Raw genomic sequence first — 25,947 nt, forward strand, 5'->3', positions numbered from 1 at the left:
GACAGTGAACTATGCTGCTGTGTTAGCAGTATACATTCAACATTTTTACACAAATGTCCACCTTTATTGACCACCTGCCTGACGACAAGAAAGAACAATACAAGGCCAATATAAAGAAGAGTTCCCTCCTCACCTGCACAGTGCTCCAAGCTGCCGTAGGTTCAGCAGATACTGCTGCATTCCATCTCCACAGCAGCGGTCATGCGTCGCACCTCTTAGACTTACTTACAGAGATTCAGGATGTGGTGGAAGATTTGCCTTTGGAAGGCTCCAAGCTCTTTGCATACTCCACAGATGCAGCTCTCCACACATTTACGGACTCAAGATCCACCTTAAAAACCTTGGGGATCTACATTCCTGCAACCAAGAGAAAACAAGACACACGATGAAGCCTGGAATCAATCAGTGATTCCATAATACTCCAGATACACAATCCCACAGATGTTACGATCATAGGCACAAACAGCACCAGACCAGGTGCAATCATCTAGTTCATAACCATCAACACATCCGGACAAATATTTTGAAGAGTTGGTCAAGGGACATATAGCCCCAAATTCTCCACTGCATCTTACCATCGCTTCTACCCCACTTGGAGACTACCTAGCTTTCTTCTATATGGTCTGGAACAGCATCACAACAGACAAATAGGTGTTGGAAATTGTGCAAAGAGGTACCTCATTTCTCCCTACTCGTCCCTCTTCAGGAATCCATCTCACAAACTGCCCTTATGCAGGAACTAAATCACATGCACTTAAGGGCAATGGACACGTATTACAACAACTGAGTTTTAATTACAGTACTTCCTCGTGGCCAAGAAAATGGGAGTGGAGACCCATCCAGGACTTATGCAAAATGAACAGATTCATTCACACACAGCATTTCAAGATGGTTACGCTGGCCACCATAATCCCTGAACTGGAGAAGGGAGATTGGCTATTAACCTTCAAACTCAAGATGTGTATTTTCATATCGCTGTACATCCCTCACACAGACGATACCTCCAATTTATAGTCAGCAACTACCATTTCCAGTACAGTGTTCTTTCTTTTGTCTGTCCCCTGGATCCTTTCCAAGATCCTTGCAGTCATGGTGGTGCATGTATACAAGTTGGGAATACTTATATTCTCCTACTCGGATGACTGCCTTCAAAAAAGACCATCAGACTGCACGAGCAGTTACCTTTACTGTGAACCTCGTCACCAATCTCAGCCTACAACTCAGCCTTTAAACGTGCACACGGACACTGACCCAACAGCTCAACTATATTGGAGCTCATTTTGACTGCACTAGGACCATGGCTCACTTCCTCATCAAAGGTTCTTTGAACTCCCAAACCTTGTTTCAGTGGCACAAAACAGCCCACAAGCAACTGTCAAACTGCCTGTAGTTACTCAGTCACATGGCAGCAGCTATGTTCATAGTCTGTCACACTCAACTTCACATGAGACCCTTACAGCCTGGCTAAGATCACTATACAGACCTCATTATCACCATATCAATAAACTGCTCGCTAGCCTAACCGAAATCATATTATCTCTGTGGTGGGGGACAGTTGGGACTGATGTCTACAGCCGAGTCACTATCCAATGCAACTTGCCAACCATAATGATCACTATGGATGCTTCTCTCATTGCTAGAGGGCCCATGTGGATTACCATACCGTTGGGGTGCACTGGTCTCTTAAAGAGTCCAAACTTCATATAAATCTCCTTGATCTCTAGGCTGTCTGCAATACATATCATCACTTTCTCCCTCTCACCCACAACAAAATGGTTCAGATCTTTACACACAATCTTACAACAGTGTCTTACATCAACTCTCTGGGCAGAGCCTTCTATTACCCATTACGCACAGAAGCAGCACAACACTGGGATTGGTGCATTCCCTGCAGCATAGACTTTATAGCAACCTACTTGCCAGGCACAGACAACACAGCAGACATTCTCAGCCAGCACTTGCCCTAAACTCACGAATGGGAAATCTGCACCAAGCTGCTTACCCCACTATTTAGGCACTGGAGTATCGCACAATAGATCATTTTGTGACCAAATGCCCTCAGTACTGCTCCTGCACAGGTCTTCATCCCTGTTCTTTAGGGGATGTTTTCATCTTCAAACAGGATGCACCTCTGCTCTACACCTTCCTACCTGTACCACTTCTTTACTGGACACTTCTGAAAGTTAAGCAGGACATGGCGAAAGCCATCCTGGTGGCTCCAAATTGTCCCATACAAACTGGCTTCCTCTACCTACACAAGTGACGACGTTTCTCTATATGGTGTCATGCCCACCATACTTCACCCGCGACTGCTTTGCTTCCTGTGATACTGGATTATCTATTCTCCCTAAAAGATACAGACCTTTCCCATTGCTCCTTAAAGGTGCACCTTGCTGCAATCACCACCTTCCATACTACTATTTCTCTATTTTTGTTTATCCCAACACCAGATGCTTTATTAAGGGAATACAAAATACATATTCCCCACCAAGTCTCCAGCACCGCCATGGGATCTCAACCTAGTGCTATGGGCACTCATGGGCAGGTCATTCAGACCTTTGGCCACTTGCTTGCTACTACATTTATCAATGAAAGTAGCTTTCTTTGTGGAAGTCACTTCAGCCAACATGGGTAGGGGAGTTGGGAGCCCTTATGATTGGATTCTCCCCCCCCCCCCCCACACACACGCAACTTTTTACAAAGACAAAGTAGTCCTTCAACCACCTCCAAAATTCCTTACTATGGTACCTTCTTCCATCCACTGCAACAAGCCAACATACGTATCTGTTGTTTTCCCAAAACCACATGGCATCAGCAGAGAGGTAGTTCTATGTAAGCTTGACTTACGCAGAGCACTTGAATTCTATATAGACAGGACTAAAATGTTCCACAAGTCTTTTAGACGTAGTTTATTCCACAGACAGGTCACGGGGCCAGACTATCTCTAAAAGCAATGGCTGTTCAAGTGGATTTTGGAGTGCATCCAACTCTGTTACCATAACAGTAACCAGCAACCTCTTAGTCCCGCACATATACTCCACCAGAGCATTAGCTACATCAACAGCCTTTCTGAAAAAAGTCCCCCTAAGTGACATATGCAAAACATCTATCTGGGCTTTGGTCCACACTTTCACCAAGCATTACGTATTAGAGAAACATTCAACCTCTGATGCACATTTTTAACACTGCGTTGTTTGCTATTCACTCCTAAACCCCTACGTCCCTTTCTCTGGTAACAGTCACTGCTCATTAGTCACCTAAAATGGAGCACCCTTGAAGAGAAGGTTACTGCCCTGTGCAGTATCTGAGGTCTTTGAGATTGTTGTCCCTATGTGTGCTCCATTACCTACTCTTCTCCCCTCTGCCTCAGAGCATTCTTTGGTCCTCTGCAGCAGAGAAGGCACTGAGGGAACAGTTGGCTGTGCATGTGAGATAGTGGCTCTAAACAGCGCATGCTGACTGTCCCGCATGCACAACCTACCAAGAGTATTGCTACCACAAATCTCTGATGAAGTGCAGGGATGCACAGACCTCTAAAGTGGAGCACCCACAGAGACAGTCATCGCCAAGAATCTGTTTCTGCACAGGTGAGTAACCTCTTACTGACTCTTCAGTAGAAAGTACTGAAACGATATCAGTGGTTGTTGTGTAGACATCCCAAGAGTGTATTCATATAGTGAATCCTCCTCATTGATCCACAGTTAGAGAGAAATTAGGAAGTTGAGTCAATCGATCACTGTGATATAATCTGCTATTTCTAGGTTGCTCTGTATATTTTGCACCCACACTGTACTTTCTGAGATGCCTTTTAGCCATAATGGCCAAGCCCATGTGTAATGCATGCCTGCTACCTTCAGATTAGTACTTTGTCATTGGTGTAGCCTGTGACTTTTTTTCTCCTGGGAGAAAGTGCTGTCTAGTTAATGTTCTTGCCAGATACTGCCACATGTACTCTGGGTCACAAGGTGAATGAACAAATGTTAGTTCAGAAATTATGTCACTGCACACATCAGCTTTAAGTTGGTATCCTCTCACTAGACTATTTTTATTTAATTTTTAATTAGTATTTCCTTTTATCTAGTATGAGACATAATATTTAAGACTTAAATTGCATTCTGATTGATAAATCATTTCCCAGGTGTCAAACATTTCAAACAAAGCTTTGATTTAAGGCAGGCATGTCAAACTCAAAGCCTACTGAGTGATGCATAAATTGATAGCTTTCAGGGCCACCAAAGAAAATGTACTTTATTACAAAGTCATAATTACTTATTATTATAGATTATGTTTTACATATATTTTTTCAGATCTTGTTTTAATATAATACAATAATTTGATGTGTAAAATTGTTGTTTGCTCATATAAAATAATTTTTAATTTAAATATAAATATAAGGTACTTTTTTATATGATACATAACTTGTTTGTTGAAATAATAAAAGCAAGTATAGACCATGGTTAATCAGATAGAACAGGCTTCTGTGAAAATTTCAGATACTTTGTAAGTTTGAGATTTTGCATAAACATATAATTTTTTGGAATTGCTCAAATAAATATATATTTATTGATATAAAATGAATATACATTTTGTGATTTTTATTTGGGAATAAATAAATAAACCAAAATATTAACAAAATAACCCTTCTCTCTTCTCCGGAGCCAGGCACTCCCATATCCCCCGTTCTAACCCAGTCTCCCTCCGCTCCCCCAGAGCTAGACCCCCCCGAACCTAATGCCTCACCCTTCACAGGCCCTCCCAGCCCCCCCCAACCTAATACCTGGATCCTGGAGTTGCCATTGCCGCCGCCACACATTTCTTCCTTAGGGGCAGCATTAGCATAGTGGCCAGCTGTGAGCATGTGCTGGGTGCAGTGCCCAGAGCAGCCCCAGCCGTGAGCAGTTGCTGCGGCACAGAGCAGCCTGGCTGGCTGTGATCTGCACTCTGCCATGTGCTCCAAGCGGCAGCGGGCCACCCTTTATTCCTTTATAAAAATGTAGTGGCGGTCTGCAAAAAATTTTGATCGGGCTGCATGCGGCCCGCCAAACACTGCTTTGACATGCCTGATTTAAGGTATGGCTTCTGTGTTTGAGAGAGTGTTTTTCATATTATCAGTGCTTCCCAGTGTGAACTTCAAATAGCAGGTGTCTGTCTTTCAAAACTGAATACTTTCTACCTCTTTATACTTCTAAAAAATACCTATGTAATATTTTTCTAGGATAGAATATAGATGAAAAATTCTCATTGGATATCCATTTGTACAATGATCATGGTTCTTAGTTTAGTAGACCACAGAAATAAAAAAGCATAATTTTAGGTACCACAAAGATTAAAACTGGTCTGGTTAGTTACCTCATAGCAAATCTGCCATCAAAAAAATGTAGCATTTCCTCTTAACTCTGCACACATTCTAACAATGTCTGCCTGATTTAATATGTAGTGTCCTCAGTAAGAAGCTATGTTGGGCCTGAAGCTCACTATGTAAAGAGTACTTCTGCATCTTTTATAATGAAACATAAACCATTAACATTAATTTTATCAGGCGAAAAGATGAAGATTCTTCATGCCCTCTGTGGGAAGCTTCTGACACTTGTCTCTACTCGAGATTTCATAGAGGACTCTGTTGATATATTACGACAGGCAAAACAAGAATTCCGAGAGTTAAAGGCAGAACAACATCGCAAAGAAAGAGAAGCTGCAGCAGCAAGGTAAGACGTGGTGAAACCAGGATTCCTTTGTCAAAAATGTAGCTGCTGGATTTGAAAAAATAACGATTACTGGATTTTTTAAAAAAATGTTTGTTTGTTTGTTTTTGTTTATTTAAATTCCAGCATATTAAGGCCTCAATCGGAATCGAAGCCCCATTGTGCTCTGCATTGTATAAAGATAAATCCCTACCCTTAAATTAGCATTTTCATCCCTGGCTCGTCTTATAAAGAAAAAAGACATAACAAAATTAAATTAGGCACTCTCTTTATATGTTAATTTTCATTTTGTATATTCTCACCCCTGTCTGTAGAATACGTAAGAGGAAAGAAGACAGATTAAAAGAGCAAGAACAAAAGATGAAGGAGAAACAGGAAAAGCTGAAGGAAGAGGAACAAAGGAATCCTGCTGCAGAAGTATCTGTTGGGTAGGATCAATTATTCTAATGTGATAAACACAATTTTGAGCCTGTTTTTAAATGGTTATTTTCAGTATATAGGACTAGAGTTTAAGACCGTGTAAGTCTTTTTTTATTTAAATGGAACTATGTCAGTTTCTATAATCTAACATTAAGGACCTATATAAACTATAGGGAAAATGATAGTATAAAATAACACCATTTTCTTATTAAAATAACAGAAAAGGATTATTTACTTCCTATAAGCAAGTAAAACCATGGTGTCTGATAGAAGCAGTTTGCGAAGTTAACAATTGTATTTGATTTTCTAATTTATTAGCTTGGGTGACTATAGGTCGTCATAGATTTTTAAGTCCAGAAGGGACCATTATGATGATTACTTAGATTTTCTACGTAACAGTGGTGAAAGTGCCTCATCCAGTAATTTCTGCCCATAACTTCTGTTTGTACTATAACATAAATATTTGATTCTTAATCAGCATGCATAGAACTGAGGTTTGTACACTGATAGAACGTGTATTTCCATAAATAAGACACTCACACATGCTGCTGCATGATTATGCCTTTCTTAGGCCCACTAATTGTATCCTTCAAGGTTCTAATCCTGCAAAAAATTATGTATATGCTTAACTTTAGATATGTTCATAGTCCAATGCTACTAAGGAAGTAAAATCACACTTAATTAGTTAACCGGTTAAACATGTAACATTAATTTACTGATTAAACAAAGGCCTGTCTCTGCTGGTTAACCGTAACCAGTAATCATCATCCAGTAAGGGTGATGCTTACTGGTTAATCATTCACATTCCTAATTGCTACTTTTGTGCTGTAAAGTTAAGCATGTTAAGTATTTGCAAAATTGGACTCAGACTGTGCAATAACCACCCTGTAAAAATAAGTGGTTAGTAATGGTATGAATTTGAATAGGGGAAATATATTTTCAGTTTTCAGAGGGAACTGTAAACCATGTAAAATAAAAACTAAAGGCATAGTCCTCAGATGGTGAAAATTCAGTAGAGCTATGCAGATGTATACCACATAGGGATCTGGTTTTAAAACTGTAAATGCCTTTAAATGTTTGGGATGATGTTTACAATATTTAAAGCCCTGGATTAGGCTTTAGTACAATATTTCTGTAGTTATGGTTCAATATTTTGGTTTCTTGTAAATGTTTCCTATATCTCTTTAACCCCAACCCCACACACGCATGTGTATTCCTACACGAGGATGTGAACTTCAATGATATGGAGTCATTTCTGTGGAATAGCCAAGTAGTACTGTATAGTAAAGGGAAAAAAGCATCTAAAAATTCTTCATGGGGCAACTTTTGATAATAAAATACTGATTGTAAAGCACATTCTGCAATGTACTGTATGTTCTTTGCCAGCTTCATTCAGTACTTTTACTATGGACTCTTGGGGTGTGTCTAGACTACAGAGTTTCTGTCGACAGAAGGTGTTATTGCATGTAAACTGTCCTTTGCGTCTACACTACCATGTTGACAAAGCAGCTTGCTTTGTCGACAGAACTGAATGTAGTGTAGACGCTCTTTGTCGACAGAAGTTTTGTCGACAGTATCTGTTGACAAAACTTCTGTAGACAAAAGCCTGTAGTCTAGACGTACCCTTGTTGTACCATTCCTTCAGGGAAGAGGAACGGGAAGACCTTGATACTAGTACAGAGAGCAAAGAAACTGAACGGAAGGAACAAGATTTGGATACAGTGACAGAGGATGAGGAAGAACTGGGACCAAACAAAAAAGGAAGAAGAGGTAAAAATTGTGTACTTGTTTGTATGTATGCATGAACCAACAACTGGGCCAAATTTTTACTTTTCCAGTAAACCTTTAAAAAGCATTAACTTTCATAGTAAATGTAAAGAAAGAAGACCTTGATCATAATGGGTTAATAAATGCATTGAGCTGGCTTGATACCTCATTTAACTTAGTCCTGTGTACTGTAGTTCTTCGGTTCGTCTTTGTCTTCTCTGGTTGCCATCTGGACTCTGTATGTGTGTGTCTGAAAGGCTGGAGATAATAGTCTGTGGTATTAGTACTCCACTTGAATGGCTCTACATGAATCTCTAATAGTGGCTAATTCATTTTTGAGGCATTACATCTTTTGTAGACTTTTTTAAGAAACCAATAATTTTTCCTTAGTGCTCTTTAGCTAGTATAAATCATCTTAACTAATTATCTCTATCAGTGGAAGAAGGTATGCTTCTTATGCACCAGTAAGGCCTGACACATCCAGGCCCAGCTTTATCCCCAGGCAGACAGCTTTAATCTTCCCCCTAGGACCTTCGGAGGAATTAATCTAGCAGATACTGCAAGTGAAATGCACTGAATCATGCAGCACTGTGGTTTATAGGCAGTCGAGGGGCCTCCAAGGGAAAAGAAGTTGTCTGACTTCTGTTCCTCTTGAATGGACTTTTTCTACTTCCATTCTACTTCCAATGACTTTTCTAAAATCCTTGGTGATTTTGGACCTCATTGATTCATGAAATAGGAATTCAGAGTCGTCTTATCATTCTCAGAGGGGTAGCCGTGTTAGTCTGAATCTGCAAAAGCGACGAGGAGTCCTGTGGCACCTTATAGACTAACTGCCACAGGACTCCTCGTCGTCTTATCATTCTGTAGTTCTTTCTATTGGATGTTCAGATACTATAATAATAAGCACAGGTGTTCACAAAAACTGTTTTTAGGTTGTTGTTTTTTTTTAACACAAATGTATTAAGCCTTAGAATGCCATTTTTGGCTATAAGGTAGGCAAATATTACTATCCTAATTTTACAAATAGAGGAAACTGAGGATAATAACACAAGAAGTCTACGTAAAAACCAGGAATAAAATGCCTTATTTCCTGTCCTTTGTTTCATAATGAATTTCTTTTTTCCAATTTCAACCTGTTTTGTTGGCAGCATCTTTGATTATTGCTAGCACCATCAAATTCTGGGTGAGATAAATAATAAAGAGCAATAAATAAAATTTGATCAAGGTTCTAGAAGGAGAAATTGCTACAAACAAGCTATTCCTTTCTGCATTCAAGTAGATTTTGTTCTTTTTTGTTCATTGCTACTGACCAGTAGTTATAACCTGATTGTTCCCAACACTTTTGTTAGAAACTGGGAAAATCTAAGCTAATGACAGAGGTTACAAATACAGTGATGTCAGTTTTCTTTCTTACTTTTTAGGTAGGAGGGGGCAAAATGGATTCAAGGACTTTACAAGACAAGATGAGACTTCTTGTGAAAAGAGTGAACCTCTTACTGCTGAGGAGGAAGAAGCTTTAAAACGGGAGCAACAAAAGAAAGAGAAGGAACTTTTAGAAAAGATTCAGAATGCTACAGCTTGCACCAATATCTCTCCCCTGGGTCGTGACCGCATGTATCGCCGCTACTGGATTTTCCCCTCAGTTCCTGGATTGTTTATAGAAGAGGACTATTCTGGTCTCACAGAGGACATGTTATTGCCTCGACCCTGTTCCTTTCAGAATAGCATTCAGTCTCACATCATAAATGAACTTCAGGTATCTACTAAAACTGGAGAGTCTTTGAAGTCATCTGAATCTACCTCCAATATTGACCAAGATTCATGTGCCAGTGTTGCTGCAGAGGTGCCAAGACCAGTATATAAGCCAAACCGCTGGTGCTTTTACAATTCTCGGGAACAACTGGATCAACTCTTAGAGGCTCTGAATTCCCGAGGATATAGGGAGAGTGCCTTAAAAGAAACTCTTTTACAAGAGAAAAATAGATTATATGAGCAACTAAACAATTTTCCTGTGGAAAAATTCCATATTCCAGGTAAAGTGCAAATTCTTCCAAATATATATTATCTTAATTTGCTTTCACAGTTGATTTCAGGGTAGTGTAATATAAACTTGTCATTCTTATTCAAATACCCTGCAGAATGATTAAATGATTCTGCCACGTGTTTTAGCAACTGAACTATTGGTTTTCCAGAAAAGAGATTTCTGTGTATTTTTGTGATGGATAATGTATTTTAGGCCTCTCAGTAGAAGGATAGTGGCTTCACTGTTTTTTGTTGTTTTTTTTTGTTTTTGTTTTTTTTGTTTTTTTTTTTTTTGGTGTATGTGGTTTTTTTTAAAATGTTGATTCATACATAAATCAGAGGTGCTGTTGTTGGTCTTTGAAGAAGTCATTAGCTCTGCCTACCTGGAAAGAAACAAACTACAACATATATATATATATATATATATATATATATATATATATATCTAGAAAAAGGCAAGGAAATCTTAAAATGAAAGTTGGATGAATACTAGATCATCCTGAACACTGGTATCTGACATGAACTCACTTTCAATATGCTAATGAGATCTCAATTTTTCTGTTCTGAAAGGAGACACAAAATGGTCTGCCTTTGGAGACAGAGGATACAAGGAGCGGCGATTAATTACTTTGACTTGTATGGGGCATGGCTTTTCACAGGATGATGATGCTTGATTGTTTTTTCCCAATAATTCGGCACTTTCTATGACATGTGCAGGCTTAATAGGGCAGAAGGTTTGAAACTTTTGTTGGCACATCCTCACTATAAGAGTAGCTTTATTCTGAAGAAATAACATTGCTTTTGTGTGTCAAAATTTGAAAGTTTGCTTGAAACTATTGAACTCTCTCTGTGACAAAAAAAAATGAAACATCCATATAGATATACTAACAGTAAGACAATTGCATATGTCATTAACATACGTGAAGGCTATGTCTTGTGTATATTTCACATGTATTTTGTGAATTTGTGAAGTTTTTTGCAGGAATCTTTTAACTGAAAAGGAAGTTTTATGATATCTTCAGTGTTTCATTTATGGCAAGTCTACACTACAGTGCTACATCAGTACAGCTGTGATGCTGTAGCACAGTGTTTCTCAGAGTGGTTGGTGACCACTGCTTTAGAGCAATGGAACACACAGTTATGTGACTCAGGAGCCACATTTGCAACCACCATTAATCAAAAGAGCCAGATGAGTACTGTGCCCCCTGCACACTACCACAACAAACACACGCTTACAATAATATTAAACAGGATAGATTGATTTAAATCATGATATAAATCACACAAAAATGTTTGTTTGTTTTTTAAGTTTCCCACTGATGCGACACACATTTCTTCAAACAGTGGTGCAAATCTGATTCCTAAAACATGTTAATTTACAACTCCGTACAGCATTTTACAACATTTCGGATGGTATACTTTGTGTACTTTTTTTTTTTAAAGATAACTTGATTTTTATTAATTTAGGAAATAGTATATAATAATTTTACCTGTGTCAAGCTGCAGTAGCAGCAGTACATTAGGAATGGTGAGAACTAAATCATCCACACAGACACAATAGAACTTATTAAACTAAATCTTAAATGTTGTTCTAGAAATGTATTACATTTGCAACTGCAGCAGTCTCTTGTGTTGCCCGCTGATAGCGGTCCTTAAATTTTCAAATTTTATAAACTCTTAAAGAAGAGTTTAACAGACAAGCCCAACCATGTTGGCACCCATTTTTCTGCCTGTCCCCCTTCCACTCTTGCTGCTTCTCCCCAGAGGAGCCAGTGCTCTCTGAGCACTGGTTTAAAAGCTGGCTCTCCCTCACCCCACCGGCTTCTCATTCTTCCCCTGCCCCAGAGGCAGGAGTGTGGTAGGACAGGTGGGAGCCAGTTCATGCAGAGAGTGGCAGATTTAAGATGGCACATGCTGCCTTATGTGGAGACACCTCCCCCTCAGCCTGCCACCCCTCACAGCTGTAGGCTCCTTTGGCCCCGCTGCCAGAACTGCTGCCCCAGCCTCTTTGTTGGCACAGAGGCATGCAACCCTGGCTCCTCAGCTGCGTCACCAGCCCCTTGCTGAGTAGCATGTGGTCCTGGCTGAGCTGCTGTGGTCCCAGTCAAGTTGCTGCGGCAGCACACTGCCCTGATTGGGCTGTTGGCCTGTCCCAGCCCCAGCTCTGCTGTAGCCACTGGACAGGCTTCCCCTGCTGGACTACTGCAGCCTGGCTGTGTCTTAAATGACTACTTAGTTTCAGAGACTTCTGGTTGTTACTTGTTCGTGGTAGGTAAAACATTTTAAGATAGGCATGTGATTTTTTTTTTATTTTTTTTTAAGTAAACAAAATCCCTTTAATCTACTTGCTTTGGGGAGGTCTGTATGTTAATCTCCCATTTTTCTTTAGGGATATAGATATTCAATCTGGTTTGGGTTAGATCCTACTATGTTCATATGGAAAATCTTAATACTGAGAGAATATTAGACAGTATTTTAAAAAACAATTCATTTTAGTTAATAATGATTATATTAATTGGAAGTATATTGTCTGGTCAGTTAAGAAATAGGGCGTCCTAACAAAAATGATGTTGGTTATTGCAGACAAACCTCAAAGTGACAACAAACCACCATCCTCAGGGCGAGGAAGAATAGTGAACGCACATGATACATCTCAAATGTCTGCAGAAAAGCAGCTTGAACTGAGGCTTAGAGATTTTCTTTTGGACATTGAAGACCGAATCTATCAAGGAACATTGGGGGCTATTAAGGTATTACATTATAGTCTTTCATGGAAAGTGGTGTTTCTAGTAACCAAACAGTGCTGCTGACTCTTTTGCCTGAACAAGAACTCAGCACCTGGTATTCTTATTTCATTTGAAATTTGAGTTAAATGTGTGCAGTTATTGGCACAAGTAGAAGCGTGCAGGCTCTCATTCATGTTTTGCTGTAGGTTACAGATAGGCAGTCTTGGAGAGCAGCCTTAGAAAATGGGCAGTACGAACTTCTGAATGAGGAAAATAAGGAAAATGGTATCATTAAAGCTGTGAATGAAGATGCTGAAGAAATGGAAACAGATGATCAAGCCAAGTTCATTGTAAAAGACAGGTAAGATCTGTGATTGAAATAGCAAATGTGTTTTCTTTACAGGTCTTGAAATGGTTATTCAGTTTTCTATGTCTTACGGGTGTTTTGTTCAGGTTAAGTTTTTGCATATCACTACCTTGCTAAACTAATTGCCATAGTTTTTGATAAATTCTATGAACCACAATTTTTAATATTGAAAATGTCAGTGGTTTCAAGCAGTGTATTTTTGTCCATGAGCTACTGAACATTGCTCTAGCATGTGCACGAAAGAGTCCATTACTTGGTACACCTAAATCAGGGGTGGCCCACCTGTTACAGGCAAAGAGCCAAAATAGTGCTGGATATAGCGCAAAGAGTCAAGAGCCGAGGGGAAAACAGTTGTTGAGCGCAAAGAAAAAAAAGGGGGGGGGGAGGCCCCACGGGGAGAGAACACTGCCTCTTTTTAAAAAAAAAAAACCCACACACTCCAGTTTGGCTTTTTGACCACATCAGGCTCCTGTCAGCCGGAGTCATTTTGCTTTGCTGTGCTGGACGGCTCCAATGCACCTGGTGAGCACAGGGAACCAGGAGTTGTTTCTAGGGGCATAGAGGTGGCTTCGCAAGCCATGGGGACAGCTTCACGAGCTGCACTTTAAGGGAGGGAAGAGCCTCATGCAGCTTGCGAGCCGTGGGTTGGCCACCCCTGGTCTAAATTAAATAGTTCAAGTACTATATTGTAAAAAATGTATGCATGCATTTTATATCTTACAATGTAAGAGGGCTGTTGTACATTTCAAAAGCAAAGCGCCACAGGGTCTGCAGGGGACTGTTTGACGCCTTGCTGTGACGTTTCTGGCCACAACTTGTGACTCTATTGCTCTGCAGGTGAACAGGAAAAGCCCTTAGAAAGTTTGAATTTAATTTCCCAGATAGCCATTTTGCAAGCACACCCCAGAGCAGGCAGCACGTGTGGCCATGACTTACACTCATGGAAGTCCCATGACCTCTAGTTCCCAGAGGTGCAAAAGAGCACCTACATGGAGTGTGCAGGAGACCTTGGACCTCATCCAGGCATGGGAAGAGGGTTCCATATTCTTGGAGCTCCGAAACAGCAAAAGAAATGCTGTAACTACACAAAGAGAGTGACATGCCTGGTGGAGAAATGATACTTCAGGGACACCAAGCAGTGCCGAAATTAAAATAAGGGAGCTGAGGCAGTCCTATCGCAAAACAAAGGAGGCAAATGGACAGTCTGGAGCATCACTGCAAACATGCTGCTTCTATAACTAGCTGCATGCGATCCTGGCATGACGGTGGAGGAGGGGAAGCTGATGAGCTTCCCAAGCCAGACTGTGGAATCTGCCCAGGACACTCAGGACAGCAGAGTGGAGGACAATGTGGTGATAGAGATAGAAGGAGATGAGGAAAATGGTCAGGAGGTGAGCAGTGAAAGCCAAGAACTTGTCATCACTTTGGAGTCAATCTCCTCCTCCCAGGACATCTCAGTCAAGCACTTGATCCCCAAGGAGGGCACTTCTGGTGAGTTCACAATATTTTTCTTGCTATAAATGGATTAAGGCAGTTGGGTGTGATGTGTGGCATATTCAGTGGCTTCACATCGCTGGGGACCCGGAACAGCTTCTTAATGTGTGGAGATGGAGCGGGAATCCTCCCTGTGTATCTCCATGAAGGAACTCTAGGTTTCTGGGGAGGTTATTCCATCCTCTATGGTAGGATACCTTCCCACGTCTGGCCAGCAGTAAGTGGTCTGGCATCATTGCAGCACAAAGCCCAGCATCAGCTCCTTATTGCTCTGTGTCATTCAAAGAAGACTGATATCTAACATGGCAACCTGGATGAAGATGAGGAATACACTCCTGGAGGAGATGCAAGCAGAGCAGCAGGAGAGGAGAGCATGTAGGAAATTGCAGGCAAGGCAACGGGAACATGTGTTTTTCCTCCCTGGTGGCTTTGATGGAGTGCCTGGTGGCATGCTTGGAGAAAACGCCCCCAAAACCTCTTACCCCATGCAAATTAATTTTCCCTCACCTAGTTCCAGAGCCTCCTCCCCCAAGGTATGGTGGGGGACCTCAAGGGCAGCCTCACACTCAACCTCAGGTCCCACCACAGACTCCTTTTTCTGTCCCTGTTGTGTTCCCTAAATAAAAACACATGGTCTCTGAACAACAGTCTCTTTATTGCTTGTATTGCAGGAGTGTGATGGGGGATTACAGGCAAACACACTGAATTCAGGGGCATCTTGTCTGAGACCAATGTGCGTGACTCTCAGAACTGGCCATTCATAAAATTTCTTTCAAAGTCTCTCGGATTTGTGCTGTCCCATGCTGCGCTCTCCTTGTCACCCTGGTGTCTGGCTGCTCAAAATCTCTGACTAGGTGCTCTGCCTCAGCCTGCCAAATAACTTCCTCTTTGCTTTCACAAATATTATGGAGCACACAGCAGGCTGCCTCCACAAAGGGAACGTTGTGTGAAATCTCAACTAGTCAGTAAACTCCTGAACCTTCCCTTTAAATGCTCAAAAGCACATTTAACCAAAATGCCCCAAAGCACATTCTGCACTTGTTGAGCCTGTAGTTGAACTGCTACTTACTGCAGTCCAGGCTGCTCATGTATGGCTTCATGAGCCACAGAAGCAAGGAGTGGGCTGGGTTGCCAAGGATCGCTATTGGTATTTCTACCTCTCTGATTCTAATTTTCCGGTCCGGGAAAAAAGTTCCAGCTTGCATGTTTCTGAATAGGCAGATGTTACTAAAGATCTGTATGCCATTCACCTTGCCCGACCATCCTACGTTGATGTTGGTGAAACAGCAATTGTGATCCATCAGCACCTGCTGGAGAAAACATAGAGAAGTACCCCCTTGTGATTTACTTACTCTTTGGAAAGGTGGTTGGATGCCAGGATGGGGATGTGCATTCCATCTATTGCCCCACCTCAGTTAGGGCACCCCATCACGGCAAAGTCCTCCACTATGGTATCCACATTTCCTGGAATCACTACCCTCTATAGTAGAATTCATAGAATACTAGGACTGGAAGGGACCTCGAGAGGTCATCGAGTCCAGTCCCCTGCGCTCATGGCAGGACCCAGTACTAGACCATCCCTGATAGACATTTATCTAACCTACTCTTAAGTATCTCTAGAGATGGAGATTCCACAATCACCATAAGCAATTTATTCCAGTGTTTAACCACCCTGACAGGAACTTTTCCTAATGTCCAACCTAAACCTCCCTTGCTGCAGTTTAAGCCCATTGCTTCTTGTTCTATCCTCAGAGGCCAGGAAGAACAAGTTTTCTTTCTCCTTCTTGTGATACCCTTTTAGATACCTGAAAACTGCTATCATGTCCCCTCTCAATATTCTCTTTTCCAAACTAAACAAGCCCAATTCTTTCAGTCTTCCTTCATAGGTCGTTCTCTAGACCTTTAATCATTCTTGTTGCTCTTCTCGGGACCCTCTCCAATTTCTCCACATCGTTCTTGAAATGTGGCACCCACAACTGGACACAATACTCCAACTGAGGCCTAATCAGCACAGAGTAGAGCGGAAAAATTACTTCTCGTGTCTTACTCACAATACACCTGTTACTGCATCCTAGAATCATGTTGGCTTTTTTGCAGCAGCAGCGTCACACTGTTGACTCATATTTAGCTTGTGGTCCACTATAACCCCTAGATCCCTTTCTGCCGTACTCCTTCCTAAACAGTTGTTTCCCAATTGTGTTGGTTGCTTTGACTACTTGCATAACAGTAGCACCCTCCCCAACCCCTGATAGATTTCCCTTCTCCAAGTTGATTCACAGCTGACCGGTAGCTGTCTGGCATTGCAAGCTTCACATGCATACTGTCTCAAAATATTTCACCATTAGGCATCAACATCACAATTGTTTGATGTAAAAGAGGATCCATGCTTGTGCTGCTATGGCATCTGCACAGGTATCCAGGGCCAAAAGGGATGTGAAAAGACTGTTTCCCATTATCTCAAGCAAGGGGGGAAAGCGTAGATGAGTGCATTATGGGGCACTGACAACATGAACCATCCACTGTACAGTTTTGTTCCCAGCATGCACTGGGAACATAATCCAGAATGCAAAGTGATACAGGTACTGTGGGATAGCTACCCCCAGTGCAGCGCTCCAAAGTCAACAGCAGTCTCCCCTAATGGGCACTCACTACTTTGAACTATGTTGAATTCTTGTGCACAGTGGGAACATGGACCTTCGACTTTGCAAAAGCAGGTGACCCAGAAATCAACCTTAATTGATTCAACCTTATCTCATAGTGTAGACATGGCCTTTGATGACTCCTCTACAGAATTATTTTTGTACTTGTACATTAATGGTTTAAGAAACATACCCTTTAATATATATTGTATGTCCTGAAATAACATGGATATTTATAACTTCATTCATTATATTTTATTGAACACCATACTTGTGTACAGATTCATAAAATACTGATCTGAACAGAACAGCTTTGCTCCCTCAGAACGATGTTATCTGTGGACAGCTTCCTGAATCCTGTTTTGAGGGTGGCAGCTATACATCATTGCAATTAGAACACTTTTTTTCCCCTTATTTGTTTATCTTTATAGCAAGTTGCTGAATTAGTACGCAGATTAAATAGGAATCCTATTTTAAAACCAATGTCCAGAATTGTATTTGTTCATCTCCTTTGTGCCTTTAATAGGATGTGGAGATTCTCTACCCTGGAATCCATAATATTGAACTATTCCATTCTTGTTTAATTCTCAAAAAAAAAAAAAAGTTTTAAGTACTGTACTCTCTATTGTCTACACTCAGTTTCATTCTATTATTGTAATCCATAATATTGACAATGTCCATTAAATATTCTGGTTTGTGCTCCTATAATAAGTCTTGCATATTTAAAATAGAAGCTTAAGGATTCTGAAGTCATGCAATGTAAACCTTTTGGTCATTCCATCCAACTCTGAGCAAATGACATTTTTTTAGGGCCAAAAAGGCTAACTAGAGCAAGATAAAGAAGCATATGGTCTCATTTATTCTTGTTTTCAAACTTCTTGTTATTTTTATTATTATGGTTATTTTTTGGGGGGTAGAGAAACAAAGTAGTAAAGGTACATATGACTGAAAAATATTGTTAGCAGCTTTTGAATATAAAAAACCCAGATATAATAAAGCTTGCTTTGCTCATTTATCAAGAAATAAGATTTTAGTTTATTCTTCATTAGTGATAGTTAATTCTGTAAGAACTGCTCTCTTGCATTCTATTGGAAACTGAGCAACTGACTTGCCTATATTTTTAAAAGAAAAATGAGAAACTGTTCGTTGTGCTTGAAATGTACTCTTATTTCTGAGTGGTGTTAAAATATCTTTCAAGCTTCTATATTTAGCCCGATTACAGAAATCACAATTTGGGGCAAGCCTGTTTTGAAGCTGCAGTATCCACTGTAGACAACAAATTTGGTACCCCTTGAGAGAAAATGTATGCTTTCACTTAAGCAAATTTGTTATGTTGATTCTCCATTTTGCTCTTTTTATCATCTGGGATTACTACAGCTTGCTTTTCTGTTTAAAACTGGCTTTAAAAATGTGAGGGGAGCTTGCAAGGCAAAAGAGTGTGTTTTTGAGCAAAAGGCAAGTGGGAAATTGGTTTTTAATTTGCTTTAAGATGACGATGATGATGATACTTCTGTCAAAGGTAGTTTTAAACACATTGGCTATGTCTACACTGCCCCTGTTTTGTGCAAAAAATATGCAAATGAGGCAAAGTGTGGAATATTGCTGTCTCGTTTACATAATGAATTAGGCTCCGTTTTTGCGCAAGCGACTTTTGCGCAAAAAACCTCTGTTGTGCAAGAGCCATTCTTCCTGAAAAAAATGCAGAAGAACGGCTCTTGCGCAAGACGGGGATTTTGCACAAAAAAGAGCCGTGTAAATGTTTGCAGTCATTACTGGTTAAGTGCAGGTGGGTTGTTTTTTGTTTTCCCCTGCTTCTAGGGTTCTCTTTTTGTCAGTCTGAACTTATATGCTTATAACAGATTTGGACTCCTGCTGCCATATAAATTCATAGTGGTATAGCTGACCATGGGAGGGTGGGGGGAGGTTGCAGGTTAACACCTAAAAGTTCTGTGAGATGCTAATTTAGATGCTCTTTGTAGAAACTTAAAGGTTCACTTTTGGCTATCATATCGTTTAGGGGAAAATCTGAGTTTTCTGCAGCGGGGGGTGAAATGGACTTTTCTGAGAATATTACAGTTTAACAGTGAATTTTAATGAGGTAGAATTGCAGATGGTTACACTTGATTCTGACTCAAATCTAGTAAAAGGCCGAATGCTCTTATTATGGAAACAACCTATCGTACCAAATTTAAGACATTTTCATTGTAATGCTAAGCCCCATCAACATGACATGTATGAGCTTTTCATGAAAATACATGCAGAATGAGTACTGACATGGTCTGTAAGTGACTCTGTACTCCATTTATAATCATTGCAATGTGTAATACTATGTCCCTTGAGACAGAAATGGACTTGGGGGATATTTTTAGGCTTTGTCTCTACTTTCAGTATGACCAGGCTATTTTTGCACATTGTAGCTTTAAAAAAAAAAAAAAAGTGAGGGGGAGGAGGGCTATATCTTGGGTATGGGTTTTTGTTGTTAATTTTCTGATTAGATGGGGTTGGGTGGCTATCCTGATATGTAGTATAAATGTAAATATATAGTGACGGTGAGCAATTTTATTTTCACCAGGTGGAATTTTTGAAAGTATCTCAGTGATTTAGTAGTGCAAGTCCCATAATACGTATTTGAAGGCATTTCTGAAATTTCACCCTGGTTTACCATACATGTTCTCATATTTAGTTCTTTCTACATTGCTATACTGCAGTCTTATAATAAATTGTACTATTTATTTTCATTTACATTTTCCTATAACTGTGATTAGTATTTCCCCCCCTCCCCCCAGATTTCAGAGGTAGCCGTATAAGTCTGTTTTCAGCAAAAACAACAAGGAGTTTGATAGCACCTTGATGAAGTGAGCTGAAACTCCAGGAAAGCTTATGCCATACTAAAATTGTTAGTCTTTAAAGTGCCAGCAGACTCCTAGTTCTCTTTTTACACTATTATATAATTCCTGGGATCAAACAATGCAAACAGATCTATAATTTTTTAAAATATTTTAATTGATATTAATTTCTCTTCTCAATGTTGGATATAAAATCCCATAAATCCTATTAACTTTTTAAAATTTTTAGACTTGTTGGATTAAAAACTGAAGCTCCAAGCACTGCATCAACAAACACGAGTACTCCTCAGCCAGTTAATAATGTGGTCCGTTACTTGGCATCTGCACTACTTCAAATAGAACAAGGCACTGAGCGCAGGTTCCTCAAAGCACCACTTGGTAAGCATTTAATCTTGATACCACATCTTCATTCCTGTATTAGACTTTTGAAGAAATGTAAAATTTATTTCATGAAGAGTTTTAAGATTTACTCAAAAAAACCCAGGAACACATAACTAACACTTTTTTCCGTGGACATTGTGAAAATAAAAATATTCAAGAAGTGGTTATTGCAAAGCTGTAATTGCTGTAAATCTGTGGGACTTGGGAATGTTCAAGTTCCCCAAATACTTTCTATGTTTTCTGCTCTTGGGCCATGTGTCCTTTAGTATTCATTCTCTGGAATTGAACCAAAAAACTTGTAAGTATAGAATAGCTTGGATAAGGCACTTCTTGAGACTTGGACCAAATTATGTGCCAGAGTAGCTTTTACTGAAAATACCAATATCAGGGTAGGCTGCAAAAGGAAGAGCGTATTCTCCCAAAACAGGTGGATAACACTGTACTTAGGCTTACTAGCTAATCTTGAACTGTACTTTTGATTGCCCGCACTGGTTATCAGGAATATAAGAAATTAAATCACACAATCCCTTTACTGCATTCCAGTTCTCTGGCTTCCAGTCTGCACTGAGACCACACAATGTTCTTCTGGATCAGGTCAAAGGGCCAGCCACGTTGCCAGATCAATATTAGGTTGGATATTTCCCAAAATACCACACCATTAGCCAATCCTATTAGCATCTAAAACTTAAAAGTTTATTATTTAAAAAAAAAAAGACTAAGAAGAAAGTTGTTAAATAATAAAGCACTCAGATACAGATAGAGACTTCAAAGTCCATATATCAGATTTCTAGCAGTATTGATGAGTTTACTGGTTTGATACTCCCTCTTGGGTACATTCAGTCCTTTGTTCGGAGTTTCAGGTTGTAGAAAAATTATTCCAGAGGTAAGAAGCAGGAGTGAAGACCAAAGAGGGAGATGCAGCTGCCTTTTAAAGTCTTTTTTCATGTTACTTGTACTTCATTTGTCCCACACACAAGCTGCCCAGCATATAGCATGGACAAGCCTCAGAGTTAATGTCCATAGGCATATCTCATACCTTGCTGACTTGTAGGGTATATTCCCTAGTTCCTTTCAGGGCATACATTGTACAGTTGATGACCATTGATGCGTCATTGAGCTGAATGGGATGCTAATGCCATTCTGTCTAAGAGTGTCACTCAGATGCACAGCACCTGTTTTTGAAATACAGATATACCATAGAACTGTAACTTCCCATACAAATGCGATACAAACATAAAAACAAGATTATCATACCTGGCAAATCGCAACATTTTCACAGATACCTTACATAGCATTTGTCAGATTCCTTGCCGTTGTATAATATCAGTACTGTATCTGTAATATTATAAATGGTTTCCCATACAGTATGCACTGTAAAAGTCAAGCATTTTTATTTTCCCTCTCTGATCTGCCTGAAAGTAACTAGGGGAACCCTCTCAACATCCCCTCCTTTTTTATTTTATTTTATTTTATTTGCTGCTTTATCATAGTATTATTTTCTTTCTTCATAGTATCCTTATTGCATGAATTTATTCTCTAAACTTGTTCCTTAGCTTTTTTTTTTCTAAAATTTCTAAATACTCAGTTACTGAAATTATTAAGCTAGAATACTTTGTAGTTCTGCAACCTTTATTATTTGTAAGGATTCTTTCCAATGACCAATATAATTTTGCTAATTGTTTTGGGTCAAACACCTCCATTCTTCTCAAACAAACAAAAAAGTTACAGTAGAATCCCTTAATTTTTGTCTTCCCTTTTGCCATTTCTTCCCCTGTTCTCTTGTTTTCCCTTTTGTTTTGGTTCCTGATCTCATTAGGAATGGGTCACATCTGAAAACGGTTTTTGGCATTGATTCTATTTCCACCTCTCCTACTTTTCCATCCATAGTGCTTTATGAGTAATGAGAACTTCAGAGTGACATTATGGTCACTGGCAGTTTTACTTAGAGTTGCCAGATGGTTTCAACAAAAATACCGGACACGCTTCACATTACATCACAATCTACATTATGTCTTATTTAGAAAATACCGGACATTTATATTTTCTCATTTATATTTTCTCAATGTTTCCTGAACAGAAAGCTCAGATACTGGACTGTCCCGTTCGAAACCGAACACCTGGCAAACCTAGTTTTACTTGTTGCAGCCCCCAAGTTATACAGTATATGGGAGAAATCTACAGCAGCAATTGAATGACCAGATACTTAGCTCTGTTACATTGTGTTCTATGTTTGTAGAGAGTTTTTAGATCAGTGGTGTGCATTCAACACAAAAATGAAGCAGCAGGGAGCAACTGATAAAGTAACACAATTCAAAGGGGAATTTAGAAAATACAGGATCTGTATGATCTGTTGGAGTACTTGGAAAATTGCTAATTAGTTGCTAATCTTTTAGTTTGGCAGTTAGATTAAATTGTTTTTGAAGCTACACTGTTACGCATTAACTGCTGTGCAGTAGAGGGATTCGTGCAAAAATTTGTTGGTCCATGATATGGACAAAATTAACCCAAGAATACTAAGGAGAAAACCAGCACCAAAAAAGGTGGCGGTCCCTTCTGTCGTACACAGTTGGACTTAAATTATATTAAATTATCTGAAAATGAAAGCTTTTATCTCTTTATCCTGGCAATAGGTCTTTTGATGGAACACGTGGGGTTGTTGGCTTCTTGGATACCTTTTAAAAAGCACTCATAGTTAGAAAGCACTATTAGATTCCCCAGAGCTTTACAAAGGAGGTGAATATCATTCCAATTTTTTAAATGGAAAAACTCCAACACAATGTGGTGAAATGATTTGCTCAGGTTCAGCCCAGGCCAGTGATAGATCCCACAATAGAAATCAGGTCTCATGAATCCCAGTCCAGTGTTGTGTCCACTGTGCCACCCTGTCTCTCACATGACTATAGAAAAACAGGACTATGTTAAAGACTAACAAGATGGCTTAAAAGGTCTTTGAAGCAGGATGCAGGTAATCAGGTCGTTGAGACAATGTCCTTTGTGGTTGAAATGGCAAGAAACTGTTTTTTCTTTGTGATCCAGTCTAATATCTGTTTTGTGGGCATTGATCTTTTGGCTCTGGGAGACAGACCCATAGTCTCCTATAGACAACCACCTAACCTCAAGATGATTCTTACCAACAGCCACAGGACATACACTAATACCAACCCTAGTACCTTCCCTTGCAACAAACCCCGTTGCCAGCTTTGTCCACATATTCACTCTGCTGATACCATTATTGGACCTAACCAAGTGAGTTATAAGATCAAGAACACATATTCCTGCGCATCCAGAAATATAATTTATGCTATCATGTGCCGAAAGTGTCCGTCTGCTATGTACATTGGACAGACGTCTCAGACACTTCGCCAAAGGATCAATGCCCACAAAACAGATATCAGACAGGATCACAAATAAAAAACAGTTTCTTGCCATTTCAACCAGAAAGGACATTGTCTCAACGACCTGATTACCTGCATCCTGCTTCAAAGACCTTTTAAGACTGCACTTGAAAGAGAATCCTCTGAACTGTCATTCATGCTTAAATTCGACACTTTACGCCTGAGTTTTAATAAAGAATCTAATTACCTTAACCATTACAAAGATAGCTTCCCCAATTATCACCTCTAATATCATTAGCTCACAGACATTTACCTTCTCTCCCTTCCCCCCTCCCCGCTTCTGTTCTGAAATTTGATTTCTCCTTTTCATATGTGTTCATTTTTTTTAATTGTATCCTTTGGTATATATGGTTGTGACAATTTTCTTCCACTATTTGATCTGAGGAAGTGGGTCTGGCCCACGAAAGCTCATCACCTAATAAACCATCTTGTTAGTCTTTAAAGTGCTACATAGTCCTGTTTTTTGATTCAGCTACACCAGACTAACATTGCTACATTTCTATCATTATGACTATAGAACTACCTCTCTCATACAATCTAATCATTATTTTTCTAAATTTGTATATGCAAGGTGTGACTAGTTTTGTGGCTCCCAACTTTTTATTTTTGTTGTTGAGGCCTCTTTATGGTTGGTGGATGGGAGCTTTTACCTCCCCTTAACTCTACACAATACATTTGTCGCAGTTCTATTTTTGTCCTCTTTCTCTATTCCCTCTCTTCTCCAACAGCACTTTTGTCTTATAAAAAATTCCTAGATTTTTTTTGACACTTCTGATTTTTTTGTTGTTCCCATTCCTTCAACACTCAATATACTGTACTGTTTTATACAGCCCTCCTCATTGTAATATCTGAGCATACCTTCATAGGTCAGGAAGTCACATGACTAGCATCTGTCACATGGTTTGTTCCCCTCCCCACTTCTCAAGGGAGAATTTGGTGTGCAGCCATAGCAGTTTTTGTCTCTCTAAATGTACAGCTTGCTTCTATGTGTGTTAAAATAGGCACGGTCAAAGAAGTATGTTTTGTAGTAGGGATGTAAATGTATACTCGTGTACAGGGTTAACTGATGAGCTTGGGCTTATCAGTTAACTCTCATGATTACAGGTAGCTCCCTATCCCCCCCGCCTCCTGTACTGCTGCATCTGTATTAGAGGCAACAGCGCAGGGGAGAGGCAGGAGCCAGTGCATGTGGTGAGCTAGCTCCTGCGGAGCTGCTGGTCCCCTCCCCTCCCCCCACGCCTACCTGCCTTGCAGGAGCACACAGGTGGGAGCCGGTACACATGGGGAGCTGGCTCCCATGGAGCTGTCTACCACATACTTCCTCCCTCTCCCCCCCTACACTGCTGCCTCCCACAGAGGCACTGTCTCCTGTCTCCACCCCCAACACACACATGTGTAACACATTTACAAAAACACATTTTAATATCCCTGTTTTGTACTTGGAACAGAAGCTTGTGAGGTTTTGTAAGGCTTCAGTCTCAAACTGACCCCTGAAAAAGTTCTGTCTGACAAGCTTTCCCTTTATGGTGTAACAGTCATTTTCAACACTTAATCAAAAAGTTGCTTGAAATAACTTTACAAATTTAACGTTAGGTGATGCAGAAGATAATAAAAGGAACGAAAGGGGGGATAAAAAAAGGAAGAGGGAGGAAGACCAGTCTAGTCAGAAAGATGGTAAATGTTTAAAAGTTCTGTATTTTTAAGAGTTACAAAATATTGAAATATTTTATTGTCTCGTGTTTTTTTTCTTGTTGATAAACTTGTAGTCACTTGCATAGAATGAGGGAGTAGAGCTCTGAAATCATAAGGCTATTTTTTACCTCAAGCACCTTTTAGATGTGCAGGAAGAAAGAAAAATAATTTTAAGGATAAAATGGGGTCTTTTTGTTTTTGTTTTTTACTTTTTTTTTGTCAGTCTCAGAAGAAATTGGACTTGACTTTGCAGATTTCTCTCAGAAGCTAAAACCTGTTTATTCTTTACTGTCTGCGTGACATAGCCATTATGTTGCAGATTTGTATGTCTAGACTACATCCCTCTTTCGAAATTCTAATCCCGGCTTTATTTGCAATTTTGATATGTCTAATTTACATCCCTCTTTTGAAAGAGGGATCTAGTTTAGACGTACCCAGTATGATTACATAAAAACCCTTCCTTGAAACTTTGAAATGCGTTTCTTGAACGCAT

At 39.8% G+C, this 25,947-nt stretch overlaps 1 protein-coding gene across 10 annotated transcripts in view; it reads left to right on the plus strand.

Moving 5' to 3' along the window:
- Nucleotides 1–25,947, plus strand: part of BAZ1A (bromodomain adjacent to zinc finger domain 1A) — a 103,477-nt gene that overhangs the window by 56,864 nt on the left and 20,666 nt on the right. For 7 of the 10 annotated variants that reach the window (XM_025181948.3, XM_025181949.3, XM_075926938.2 and 4 more), the window contains 8 exons: nt 5,540–5,705; nt 6,017–6,130; nt 7,768–7,892; nt 9,314–9,925; nt 12,498–12,664; nt 12,847–13,001; nt 20,216–20,364; nt 25,356–25,436. In XM_025181948.3, coding sequence (XP_025037733.3) covers nt 5,540–5,705; nt 6,017–6,130; nt 7,768–7,892; nt 9,314–9,925; nt 12,498–12,664; nt 12,847–13,001; nt 20,216–20,364; nt 25,356–25,436 — 1,569 coding nt within the window. The remainder of the gene's footprint in view (nt 1–5,539; nt 5,706–6,016; nt 6,131–7,767; nt 7,893–9,313; nt 9,926–12,497; nt 12,665–12,846; nt 13,002–20,215; nt 20,365–25,355; nt 25,437–25,947) is intronic. The other 3 variants (XM_075926937.2, XM_025181951.3, XM_025181954.3) reach the window with 1 other exon arrangement.

This window comes from Pelodiscus sinensis, chromosome 5 (genome assembly GCF_052426305.1).
Source record: "Pelodiscus sinensis isolate ZL-2025 chromosome 5, ASM5242630v1, whole genome shotgun sequence".
NCBI classification, from domain to species: domain Eukaryota; kingdom Metazoa; phylum Chordata; order Testudines; family Trionychidae; genus Pelodiscus; species Pelodiscus sinensis.